The 13724-nt window shown below is 42.2% G+C and overlaps 1 protein-coding gene across 3 annotated transcripts; it reads left to right on the forward strand.

The window, feature by feature from the left end:
- The first annotated feature begins 1061 nt into the window (after positions 1 to 1061).
- Positions 1062 to 8279, forward strand: LOC109497195 (transport and Golgi organization protein 1 homolog). 3 transcript variants are annotated; one of them, XR_006600062.1, is made up of 8 exons: positions 1062 to 1343; positions 1451 to 1486; positions 1577 to 1644; positions 1768 to 1862; positions 2615 to 2768; positions 3370 to 3452; positions 4964 to 5131; positions 6575 to 8279. XR_006600062.1 is itself a non-coding variant. In XM_045060648.1 (6 exons), the coding sequence occupies exons 3-6, from the start codon at positions 1604 to 1606 to the stop codon at positions 3410 to 3412; spliced, it is 333 nt and encodes a 110-aa protein (XP_044916583.1). In that variant the 5' UTR covers positions 1062 to 1343; positions 1451 to 1486; positions 1577 to 1603; the 3' UTR covers positions 3413 to 3955. The 3 variants fall into 3 exon arrangements, 1 of the variants encoding a protein (XP_044916583.1); XR_006600063.1 differs by lacking the exon at positions 1577 to 1644 and having other exon boundaries at positions 1713 to 1862; XM_045060648.1 differs by lacking the exons at positions 4964 to 5131; positions 6575 to 8279 and having other exon boundaries at positions 3370 to 3955.
- Positions 8280 to 13724: the final 5445 nt, after the last annotated feature.

Raw genomic sequence — 13724 nt, forward strand, 5'->3', positions numbered from 1 at the left:
AATGAGTCTTCACCATCTCAAACAAAAGACCAACTCTGGGAAGGCAGAAAGTGCAATGTTATTTGATGACTTTATGATAAAGGAGAGGAAACAGAACTAGAAAGACAGTTCCAATAGCAGAGACATTACAGCAGACAGAAGTTGAATTTTCTTTAACTTAAATGGGATGTTCACTTCATTTCTCGGATTGTGTTGTCAGTCTGTGCATTTATGGAAGAGGTGGGGGAAGGGATATTTGCATAGGCCTTCAAGAGTGCTGGGAGGTAAAAAGGGGGGAACTTCTGGACCTTGGCCTTGACTGTGTATGTATCTTTCCCAACTTAGGAAGCTGAAAATGACACTGTGAACTGGCAGCAAAGAAGAATCAGCTGGCAGCTGCAGGTAAAATTTGAAAATAGCTACAGAAGGGGCGCCTGGGTGGCTCAGTTGTTTAAGTGTCCAACTTCAGCTCAGGTCATAAGTTTACAGTCTGTGAGTTCGAGCCCTGCATCAGGCTCTGTGCTGACAGGTCAGAGCCTGGAGCCTGTTTCGGATTCTGTTACGTCTATCTCTGTCCCTTCTCCACTCATGTGTGTGCTCACTCTCTGTCTCAAAAATAAACATTAAAAAAAAGAAAATAGCTACAGAAGAAATAAACAAGTACAAGTGAGTTCAGCTACTAATTACCAGCAGCTCGTGAAACCTCTGTTCATTTTTTAAAATATTTTTTTGCAATGTTTAAAGTCAACATACGCATGGAGTATTAACAAAAAAGTTAAATTTTAGAAAGACCAAAACAATTAAGTGTCTAAACATTTGCGGATCTCAAGTAGAGGCCAGACTGTATGGAAACCCTGTCTATGCTAACATTCTCAGACGTGGTGTCAATTGTCATAATCTGTAGGAAAGCAGTGTGTCGTACAATGAATCATACCCATAAACATGGTAGTGCCATTTAATGGCAGTAATATTTGCAAGCCTGGGAAACATGGTGAGGATATAAGTTATAGAAGAATAGAGCTTTATGCTAAAAGATACTTGTCACATGATGAGTTAGGGAAAGATTGAAAATGGGAAGGAATTCTATGAACTCTGAACCCTACGGGCATGGAATAATGAGTAAGGAAAGGATGTAACGATAGATTTGATCCTACTGTACATTGATAATCATGTGAAAGGTGTTTCATGTGTAAGAATAAATTGTATCAGGGGACAAATATGAGGTTGTTGGGAACGTGGGCAGATTATTTAAAATCATACCTGATATTGGGCTTTATCTGACAAGAGCAATTGTAACTCACAGGCGACAAATTGAACAAACACGGAAACAGCTGCAGCAGGCAGAACTCACCTTTAGATACCAGGTAACCTGAGTTCTACCTGACATACTGAACCCTTAGCACCTCATGCGGGTGAGTCTAGTGGCCCTTGGAATCCCTAACCACGGGCTTTTCATTGTTGGCTTTTTCAGATCGCAGTTCATGAGAAGAATGCTCAGGACAACTAGGTAAGTGTTTTCTTGTTTCCTCCTATTTCTTTGGTGCACAGTCTGGCACGACCTTCTGACTGAAGGTGGATGTGTTTTTTTCTCCCCCAGATCAAGACTCAGATCTGGGACAGGGAGATGGCGGAGCAGGGCAGGGATGTCGCTTACTTGAAATACAGGTGTGGTCATTTGAGTTGCATTTTTATGGGTGTTTCCAGGGATGATACCTGCACTGTTTGTTGTCTAGTAGACGACGTGGTGTTGCAACTCTTATAGAAGTCCATTATTTTTCTGTATCCAAGACTGGACAGGATGGAAGCAAAGAGGCTACCTGAGGGATACACGAGACAGAAACCAATGGCTGCAAGACCAGAGACGCAGAACCTTCCAAGGAGAGGTAAGGAGCACACTGTGATGTGCCGCAGTCTAATTTCTGCTGTGCAGCCTGTTCCTGTGTGTGATCATTGTGTGGTCTGGAAAGAGTCACAAGCACGAAGGACAGCATGTGGTCTGAAGTGGTGACAGAAGGGTATTCTCCTCTGGTGCCGCAGGCAGACCACAAGTAACTTGTTCCTCACAAAAGACTCTCATTCCCCTGCAAGATTCCAGGCATCCTCCACTCCAAGAGGGGAGACTCCTTTCTCAGGGAGAGGAGCAGAGGCTGCACAGTGAGGGTCCAGCTGCAGAATTTTTGGCCAGGAGTGGCTGTGATTCCATGAGCAAAGTATGAGCCATTTATTCCCCCTCATTCTTTTGTGTTCTTAATATACCAAAAGCAGAGCATCTGGAGTCGCCATAGAGGAGGGATGCAGGGTGAACCTGGACATGGATGGCTGACTGGAGAATGCTACTTCATTAGTCTGTAATTACTTCTGTTAACCCTCTAGGACAGGACCCTTGCCATTTTACTTCCACAGACATGGGCAGTGATGTGTGGTGGCAGTAGGTTAACCTCTTGCATCTACTACCCCAAGCTGTAGGTGGTATCCAGTGGCAGGGACAAAGTTTTAAGATACTGATGCTACTCTCTTGGATCCTGGTGGCAGAGAAGGTGGCAGGTCCTGACACCTTCTTCTCTGGGTTATAGCTGCTTTTGGTATTGGTTCTTTTGTCTGGAATATGGATGTAGCTGTCACTTGTGTTCTGCAGGGCAGTCTGGATCCTGGGGACCTCCTCCGTTAACTGGACAATTCTGCATGCCCTACCCTAGAAATGCCCCACCCCCATGGACTATTAGGCACATCCACCTCCTGAACCTTGGTGGCCCTGGGGCCACCCAAAACCCCTCCACCTACAACACTTGGTAAGATGATCTGAGCACTAGGACTTGACTTGTAAAACATACTTACCTTATTTTTGTTGCTGTTAGGTATTTGGCCAAGGTGCAGAGGTGGTACCACAGACCATTGTGATGCAAGGGGGAATGTGTCTGCTGCCATTACCAAATTCTTCGTTTCTCAGGATCTCATCTTTATCATTTCCCCCACCATGTGTTGTTACAGGCATCTCTTGTGGAGAAGGAATGGGGCTGTATGCAGAAAAGCAGACATAGCACTTCAGCAGAAATGCCCTGTTCACAGTCCACATGCTGGGATCTGTGAGGCATGAGGCACAACGTAACATATGTCCATCTAGTTGTGCCCACAGCCATCCATAGTTGTTCGATGAGTGATGAATACATCTGAGTCAGGGCTTTTAGGAGTCTTCATCAAGTTATAAGGGATGGTTCTTCGAGTTCTTCTTGGGGATCACCTGAGGCATGTGGGACACCCTGTGCATGTGGTTTGGGATCTGACTGGGGCAAAGAGTTTAAGTTGTTGGAAGAATGAGGGGAGCGGTTTTTGCTTTTCTTTTTGATCTCCAAACAGTCTACTCAAATCAGAATAAACCTCCATCCCTTCTAGGGCTTTTTGCAGGTCCAGGAGCAGGTGTCACACCCAACAGTGACATCGACACTGGCTCTGCCAAAACTGCCGAGAAGCACAAGGTAAATGTTGTGGCCATTTTCAGTTCTAAGTCTTTACAGACAGCCACATCTTTCTGTACAGGACACTCTCCTGCCATTGTCTCTGGTTTGCGTGTTGTATTGTATGTCTGCTGTTTTTGTTTTTGGGTTTTTTTTTCCCAAATGCAAAAACTTTACCCCCGAGTCTACAGGATTCCCTGTTTTCCATATGGCATCTCTTTGTGGTAACTTTAGAAGCTAGCGTGCTTAAGGGTGAGAACCATAGGGCTTTTCCAATGTGTTCCTGGAATAAATCAAGGAAGATGACACCACACTCCACTTGGAAGTCTCCTACCTTGCCTCATTCTTTGTGTATCTCCTCAATGTGGAATCATTGCTGTTTCTTCCTCTCCTGTTTCCTTCTATTCAGGGTTTTAATGTGCTCAGAAAAATCTGTGGGTATCCTTACAACTTGAAAATGCGAACTGCCTTCACTCCAACTTATCTTTTTGTATGTGTCATTTACAATGGTCTTAGACAAAGTAAATTTCATACCCATCAGCATTTTGGTAAACATGCTGTCCAGAGTCCCTTCAGGTGTGCCCTGGGCACAAATATCTGAAATATAAGATGTGGCATATTTGTGATAGAAAACATGCACTGGAACTTAAGTTGTGAAGAGAAAAAATCCAAAATTACCTGTGTGGGAAGTTCCCACGGTGTCCTTCACTTGTGTTCACATGAGCACGTTCTCTCGTGTCCTGTGTCACAGATACAGCTAAAACATGGAAACTTACACCAGACATCAAAGTGCATTTGTGTTAATTTTGTCTTTTAGAACTTCAGCTCATTTTTCCAGAGGACACAATTACCCTCCAAAGTGTACTGCACTTAAGCTGAGAAGTACCTCCGAAGTAAAATAAATTAGCTGAACCCAACTATCATGTATAGGTTACCTGTTTCTCTAAGAGCACACTTTCCCAGGTTTTCTGCAGGTCCTCAGGATCCCCATATCCCCATATGTCTCTGTGCCCATGGATAGCACTTCCAGAGAGGAGGAGACCCCCTTGTCAGGACAGAAGTAGATTGGGCACAGGCAGGGGCTTAGAGGCAGAGCTTTGAGCCATGAGGGCTATGATTCCATGTGTGGACACTGATATTGTCATTCCTGCTCATTCTGTAGTTCTTCATGTACACAATAAACAGCCCTTGTGGTGGAGGGGGATCCGGGACACAGATGTCTTCCTATCTGGAATATGCTACTTTTTAAATTTGGTATTCAGTCCATAAATCTTGTAGAAAAAGGGCCCTTGCTGTTTCTACATTTCTAGACACGTGGAGACACTAGTTTATCCCAATCACATCCATTCCCCACCCCAAAGCTGTAAGTGGAGCCCAAAGTATGGGTAGAGATTTTGGTGATACCGCCCTCTTGGAACCTGTTGGTGGGGAAGCTAGTAGGATATGAGCACTGCTTCTTTGGGTTTCCGCTTTTTGCTGGTGTTGGCGCTCTGTTCTGTCCTATGAACATACCTCTCATTTATTTTCCACAGGCTATTTTGTATGCAAGAGGGACTGGTCCTTCCTAGGATCGCCTTGCAGGCTGAACCCCGTGGACCACCCTTCACCACCATTCATGGGCTATGGGCCAGCTCCCCCTCCTCCACCAGCTCCTCCACATACTATATTTGTTAAGATGACCTGAACTGGATGAGTGGCTGGTAAAGTATATTCATCTTCATGATTGACTTTGTGGGAATGATGTAGAGATGGCTGTGAGTCTTGGCAATCCAACTACAAACTGCCTGAGGACACTGTAGCATATCTCAAGTTTCTCAGGACATACACACAATGGGCAGTGTCATGTCCCTGTAATACAGTGAGCTATATGTTTCTCTTGTCAAATGAAAGAGGATTTTTTACACAAAAGCAGACGTATCAGCAGTACTGATGCGTATGTTGGAGACACAATGTTTTGGGTTCTGTAAAGAATGAGGTGCACCCCTAACTTTTAGAGCATCAGGTGTCCTGTGTGAAAGAGGGACATTCATTAAATGTTGCAGAGTTTGTGATCACCATGATGGAAACACCAGTGAAGGATCCAGTGCAAAAACAGGGGAACTTTGAATAATACAGGAATAGAAGGGAAGTTGAGCACAGTAAGAAGAGTTTGAGCAGGTGCAGAGGAGAGGGTGTTGGGGGTCAGTGAGATGCAGTTGGAGGTCATTCCTGGCCACAGCCTGAGCAGAGAGTGTGAGGTCCACATGGAGCTGCTATGTGGGATCCAATATGTCAGTGTGTTGCCAAAGTGCACGCAGGTAATCATCTAAAAAGATTGTTGTCTCCCTGGATTTTCCTGAAGGTTTGTGGGGGGGGGAAGCCCTGGAGATTGGGGAATTTAACTTGGTCTTATGAAAATGCTGTATGCCCAAGTTCATATCCCTCAGTGAGACTAAAAGTGGAGACAGGATCTAAATCGGCAGAGTGCCTGCATTGGCCTTCAGCCTGGGTCAACCTACAATTCAGGGCTGGCCAGATGCCACCCCTGCTGGACCCCTGTCATCACCCTGACTACAGCTTTGCATCTCCTCAAACTTCTCTCACAATATCCTGAGGCTTTGCCTGTGTTCCTGCTGTCTCAGCCCTAATACCAGTTCTCAGTGGGACCTACACAGAGCCTCAGCTGTGTTATCTGTGAAAACAGGGGTAATATAGGTTTCTAAGAACACTAGAAAAAGAAGACATTAAATACATAAAGCATCTGCAAAATCTATGGGAAGTGTCCCCTCATGCTTCTCACAGTTTTAATTAAGATATCTCCACACAAATGATCCTCCAAAAAAGATGGTCACGGGAGTTCATTAAACTAAGACTGTTAACAACTCAGCCCAGGGAGTGGGAATCACTGTTTTAAAATATTAGACAATGTCCCTCATTTTTCTGTTACAATTCTGGCCCTGCCACACAATGAAAGAAAATTATGAAAATGTGTACATTCAGAGACCTAGATCTGAAGACAATCATTTTCTATTACACGTAATCTCACAGATGCAGCCACACACTAAAGTGTTCATCTGAGGCCACAGATAAACTACAGAAGACAGAATGCATGTAGGAAAACATAAGATCATAGGGAAATAAACCAAAATCTCTTTGCCTTGTAGGACTCTTTTGAAATTTGAAGAGGACTGTGCATGGTGACAGACTATCATGTTTGTATATACATTTTAAGAAAGTGTCAGATCTACCTGAATGCTTTCCATGCCCATCCTGTCCCCTCCACTTTGTCCTTCCTACTGTCCCCTAATCCACCTTTCATTGTTATGTCTCTGTGTCAGTGTCTGCTTCTAGGACCATCTACTCTCACCATTGGTGCACACAGTGGGGTTCCTGTACACACAGGTAACAAACTGGCAGAAATGGTGGAGGGAGTTTTCTGGGGTGATGGGAACTTCCTATATCTAGATTGATGGGGTGCTTATGCTTATTTATTTTGGAAATATTCCCTGAGTCCATGGTGCCTTGGGGTCAGATAGGTATCTGTCCTTAGGAAATGGCTGAGTTCTAATGGTGGAGAAGGATGAGGGACCAGCAGTGACTGTGGTAGAGAAGTGAGGGTCAGACCCCCGCCCAGGATGCCAGGTCTCCACAGACAGCACCACGTGTAGGAGGACTCTGAGGAGCAGAGATTTCTTGATCAGACCCATGGACTACATAATCATCCTGCAGTTTCCTCACTGAGTGATGGCCAGAGCAGAAGGACAGCAGCTGGAGGACACCCTGATCATGGCTGGAGTGGAGCAGTGGGCCTGGGGGATTGAGTCAGGGAAAGGGACAGGCAGAAGGTAGCAACAGGGAGTTTGGGAAGAGAAGAGAAGGGACCCTTCTCTGCTGACTTCACCTACATTTCTGTGTGACCAAAAGGACATACTTGTCTCCTAGGGAAGGGAAGAGGGCTGGAAAAAAGAGTGACATTCTCAGCTTAAGTGCCCAGGGTATCTGCCTTGCCCTTGAGTACCTAACACAGGAAGCACGTGCTTTCTCTCATGATTGGAACCGCAGTTCGTACCATTTAGTGAAAAGCAATCCAATTATGAATCCCTCAGCATTAAAGTACTGCAAAAAAGTTAACAGACTGAAAGATATAACACAGGATAAAGTCCAAAGGTAGACCGACTACAATACTTACGGGAATACAGTCTATCAAAAAAGGAGGTAGGTACCCCAGTGCAGTCATTCAGACACCTGGGCAATATCTGAAAACGTAAAAAAAAAAAAATGTAGTCCTTACTTCAAAAGCAACATTAGTGCTAGACACAAAGGGATCAAGAGAGAAAGCATGTGACTTCATGGTGCTGTACCCATGAGATAAAGTCTCATCAAATTATACCCTTTAAATTGAGTCTACTTGTTATATGCAAATTATACCTCATTAAAAAGAGTTTCAAAACATAAAATACTAGAAGCAAGTGTGGGAACATTCCTTTCTAATCCTGAAGTGCATGGGTGATATGAGTATGTCTGCCCATGTCTCAAAAATCCAAACTAATAAGACACTTAAAAAATCAGTAATAGCAGAGTAAGAGGACCCTGTGCTCACCCTGTCCCATGTGTTCAAGTACATAACATTCACATCCAAGTCCATGAACCAGAGAACGATCCAAAGACTGGCAGAACAAATTCCACACCTAAATAGAAGCTGCATCAGAAAGGTGGAGTCTGGCTGCCTGCAGAAGGGGCAGAAAAAGTGAGCCCTCACACCAGGGAAGACTAATCTCCGTAACATTGGGCATTAAAACCCAGAGGGGCTGAATTCCCTTGAGTTTACATCCTGGAGTTTTGGAGGTCAGCTGACCCAGCACTGGGTGATCCAGGAGGATGCGTGATAGCCAGGTCCCTGCCTGTGTAGCGAGGCAACATAAACATGGCATTTTACACAATGCCAAAGCAACAGGAGACAGATGTATTCATGATGATTCCTGAGTGTGTTGGAGGACTTCTCCAACAATGAGGGCACTCACAGGCACCATTCTTCTCCCCCAGCCTCCCAGAATAAGCACAGAAGCACCCACCAGAGGGTGAGGCTGCACAGACACTTGCTACCTAACACGTTAGCAGTGTGCCAGTCCCAAGGTTCACTGGGGGACTCATCACACCAAGCCTGCTGGTCTCAGGGCATTCTTAAAACCACAAGGGCACCCTGTCCGACAAGCTGCATGCATAGCTGCCACAGCATGCTGTGCACATCTGCCCTTCACCCAGATGTGCATATCCAGGCACCCTCATCTGTCTCACCCAGCCACATGTCCCCAGGCACAGACATGCTCTGTGCATATCCTCAAGCCCCTAGCTTCCACCTCTGGTCCACAGCCCCAGCCACCAAAGGATATCGGGAAACCTGGCATAGGACTAGTAGCCCTGTGCAATTTTGCTAACACTCCTGCCCTTCTCCCAAGTTACCCAGAGGGCATAACACCCCACAGCTGGCCTGCCTGGGTCCCACTAACACCACTGAGAGCAAGCACAGCCCACAACAGGCACGCAATCAGTGCAGACACCTGCACTGAAGGGAAAAGTAACCCAGACACAACAGCAGGCTGTGAGAAATACCCATATGATATCCTCCAGAAGGTCCAGGTTCTATAAATGCAGACGTGCACTACTGAGGTCTCCAGGACTTCTTCTTCATAATGTCATTAATTTCAAGATCAGAAGGCACAGCTTACTTTCTTAACACAGAGAAATAGAGCCAGAGAGACAGACAAAATGGACACACAGAGATGTTTATCCACAATGAAAGACCTAGTCAAAGTCACAGCCAGAGATCTAAGCCAAAGAGATATAAGTAACATACCTGATACAGAATTTAAAGCAATGATCATAAGGATACTCATTAGAGTTGCAAAATGAGTAGAAGAGTGAGACCCCTGACATAGAGATAAGAAATAACACAGTAGACATTGAGGACACAATAAAGGAGAAACACGCTTGCTGGAATGAACAGAGGGATGGAAGAAGCAGCAGAACAAACTAGTGACTCGAAGACTGAGTAATGGAAATTAATCACACTGAACCAAAGAGAACATAATTCTGCAACGTGAGATGAGACTAAGGGAACTCAGTGACTACAGGAAAGATAATAGTATTCATATTGTAGGAGTCCCAGAAGGAAGAGAAAATGGGGTGGAAATTTTATTTGAGGAATAGCTGAAAACGTCCCTAACTGGGGGAGGGAAACAAACATCCACATCCAGGAGGCTAGAGAACACCCATCCAAATCAACAAAATCAGGCCAACACACAAACATATTGTAAGCAAACTTGCAAATTACAGTGACAATAAAGAAAACCTCTTAAAAGCAGCAAAAGAGTCCTTAACTTAGAACAGAAGACCCATAAGCCTAGCTACATATTTCTGAACGGAAACTTGGCAAGCCAGAAGCGAGTGACGTCACATATTCAAAGTGCTGAATGGAAAAATCAGCAGCCAAGAACACTCTATCCAGCAAGGCTATCATTCAGAATGGAAGGAGACACAGACTTTCCCAAACAAAAACTAAAGGAGTTTGTACCACCGAACCAGTCCTGCAAGAAATATTAAGAGGGATTCTCTGAGCGGAAAGGAGAGACCAACAGTGATAGTATAGAGGTAGAAGACACAAATCAAGTAAAACATGACTATTTCTGTAAAAAACAGTTAAGAAACTCAGAGAAATGGATTTGAAATATAACATCTATGGAGGAGAAAATAATGGATGCAAAGATAAATGACCATCAGCTTAATACAAACTACTTAATGCAGAAGAGGTTATATAAACACCTAACAGTAACTATATACTAAAACCCGTCATAAATATGCTAATAATAGAGAAAAGAAATCAAAATGTATCATTAAAGATAATAAGAAAAACATGAAAGAAAGGCAAGAAAGGATCAGAGAAAATCATTAGAAACCACAACAAAACAGGCAATGACAATACATATATATATATATCAATCATTACTTTGAAGGTAAATGGAGTGAATGCTCCAATCTAGAGATGTAGGGTATAAGAATGGATGAAAAAACAAAACAGATTTAGATGACTACAAGTGACCCACTTTACACCTCAAGAATGATAGTGAGAGGATAGAGAAACATCACACAAATTCATGTCAAAAGAAAGCTGGAGTAGCAATACTTGTATCAGAAAAAATACACTTTAAAAAGGTATATAACAAGAGACAGAGAAGGACACTATATAACAGTAAAGGGTACAATCCAAAAAGAAGATAAACCAACTGTAAATATATCCCACAATTAAGTGGGATTTATTCCCAAGCTACCAAGGTGGCTCAATATTCGCAAATCAGTCAATGTGATACAATGTATCAAGAGGAGAAAGGATAAGAACCAGATGATTGGGGCATCTGAGTGGCTAAATCCTTTAACAGTCTGACATCAGCTCAGGTCATGACTTCATGATTCGTGAGTTCAAGTCCCGCGTCAGACTCTATGTTGAAAGCTCAGAGCCAAGCGCCAAGAGCCTCCTTCGAAATCTGTGTCTCCCTCTCTCTCTTCCCCTCCCCTGCTCACGTTCTCTCTCTCTCTCTCTCTCTCTCTCTCTCTCTCTCTCTCTCTCTCTCTCAAAATTAATAAACGTTAAAAGAAAAGAACCAGTCATTTCAATACATGCAGAAGGAGCATTTGACAAAGTACAACATACATTCATGATTGTAACCCCCTAAAGTAGGTTTACAGGGAACATACATCAACCTAATAAAGGTTATCTATGAAAACCCTGCAGTTATAATCAACCTTAATGGGGAAAATCTGAGAGCTTTTCCTGTAAGGTCAGGAAGAAGAGAAGGATGTTTACTCTTACCACTTTTAATAAACAAATTACTGGAACTAATTGGAACTGCTAGCCACAGCCAGCAGATAAATGAAACAAAATAAAATAAAACAAAACAAAACAAAATAAAATAAAACAAAATAAAATAAAATAATAACATAACATAAGATAGAATGAAATAACATAACATACCATAACATAAAATAAAATGAAAACAATTCCAAATCCAGAAGAAGTGAAATTTTCACACTTTGTGGATTACATGACACTATATAGAAAACCCTAAAGAGTCCACCCAATAACTGCTAGAACTGATAAATGAATTCAGCAATGTCACAGGATACAAAATCATTGTATAGAAATCTGTTGCATTTGTAGACAATACTGAAGCAGTAGAAAGAGAAATTAAGAAAACAGTCCCATTTATAGTTGTACACCAAATAATAAGGTATCTATGAATAAATCTAACCAAAGTGGTGAGCGACCAATACTCTGAAAAGTATAAAACAGTGATGAAATAAATTCAAGATGACACAAATAAATGGAAGGACATTCCATACTTATGGATCGGAAGTACAAATGTAGTGAAAATGTCTATACTTCCCAAAGCAATTGACACAATTAATGCAATTTCCATCAAAATACCAATAGCATTTTTTCACAGAACTAGAACAGTCCTAAAATTTGTATGGAACCACAAAAGACTCCAATCTTCAGAGTAAACAACCTTTATGTGAAGTGATAATTATGGATGGCATTTTGCCTCTGGATCTTCTGCTCCAAAACACAGTAACTCTGGCCTAAGCATTTGAACAAACATTAGACATATCCCAACCAGGGATCATTTTACAAAATACATTCTACAAACCTACCCTCAAAACTTTGCAGATTATGAAAAACATGGAAAAATCTAAAACTCGTCATGGCCAAGTGGAGCTCAAGGAGACAGGATGACTGTAATGTGTCAGCTAGGATGAGTCTGGGATAGAAGAGGTTAAAACCAAAACAACCTGAATACAAATATAAACTTTACTTCATACTACCATATCTCTTTGGGATATTGATTGTGATCATGTACCAACTCATATGACATCAATAGTCAGAAAACAGTCTGATGTATGTGGAGACTCAGTAATACCTTCCCAATTTTTTTGGAAACTAGAAACCCATCACAAATGAAAAGATTATTAGTAATCATGGTTTTATGTTTTCAACACATAATATTATATGACTAGTTCTAATATTAGTTACTAGTGATGGACATGTACCTATTCTTGTTGTTCTTACCATTGTTTAAATAATAGCATTCATGTTACAGAAAACTGAATGTATGATATACAATTCATAGAAACTTCACATATTTTAAGATAATAACATATGTATATACCACTGTATTATGTGGTATGTAAATTAGTATTTTTCTGATCTTGAATGAGCATGACATTGAATGGCTTTCCATAAAGGTGATTATCCTGGGTAATGAATGATACTCAGATTTTACAGGATGTACTTCACGTCATGCCTGAACATTGTCAAAATAAAAATATACACATGGCCAGGGAATCATTGTGACTGGCTCATTTATTGTAAAGAATTCTTGCTTTAATATTTTCATGCATATTTTTAGCAGGAAAACAACAGAATCAAATATTTCAAAATCAAAGAGATATTCAAAGACTAGAAGAATGATAGGGAGTTCAAAGGGTTTCAGAAGGAAGACATGTGACCATGAATGGGGAGTCACATGCAAGCAGCTTTCTCTGGGCCTCTCTGACATGTTTGCATGAGGATATGTGACTTGCCAAAGGGTAAGACCCAGAATTACAAGAGGGAAAGACAACGCTTTAGGAAGAAGTGACTTAGAAAAGGTGCTTGTGTGACTAAGTGATGGCTCAGCAATCTGGCAGGGAGTCCCTGGGTCAAAGACTTCAAAAGTCCAGCAGTGACCTAGACTCACAAAGATCTTAGTAACATAGATCAATGTAACTTAGAGCCAAAAAGATCTTAGAGCCACAGAGTGGATCTTCACCTATGATTAGAAAATGGCCACAGTTTCACAGGATATGATCATTGGGCCGACAGTAGATAGCTAAAATATTATTTAGGGCTATACATTTAATTTAAAAAAGTATGTGTAAAATTTGGGTTTGGAATGTTAAGACAAATCACAGGCCCAACGTTACTTACGTTAGGGCCCCATGTCACTAAACCTAATTTCATTCCTGCAGGAATGTAACCTTTAGCCAGTAAGCAAAGAATTTCCTAGTCAGTGCTGGAAATTTAACTGATAGATCCCTGCCATTCCCCTCACGGAGGCAATCTTGCCTAAATAGGGTATTCCATGACACTATTTTTTTAAAGTTTATTTATTTTAGAGGGAGAGAAAGAGAGCACATGCAAGGGAGGGGCAGGACGAGAGGGAAAGAGAGAATCCCACGACCATGAAGTCATGATCTGAGCCAGGATCAAGAGTCAGACAC

This window comes from Felis catus, chromosome B3 (genome assembly GCF_018350175.1).
Source record: "Felis catus isolate Fca126 chromosome B3, F.catus_Fca126_mat1.0, whole genome shotgun sequence".
Lineage (NCBI taxonomy): Eukaryota > Metazoa > Chordata > Mammalia > Carnivora > Felidae > Felis > Felis catus.

Coding starts and splice junctions, on each gene's coding strand:
- LOC109497195 (XM_045060648.1), top strand. CDS start 1,604: ATGGCGGAGCAGGGCAGGGATGTCGCTTACTTGAAATACAG. Junction 1,645..1,767: donor GTCGCTTACTTGAAATACAG/GTGTGGTCATTT, acceptor TCTGTATCCAAG/ACTGGACAGGATGGAAGCAA. Junction 1,863..2,614: donor GCAGAACCTTCCAAGGAGAG/GTAAGGAGCACA, acceptor TGTGTTCTGCAG/GGCAGTCTGGATCCTGGGGA.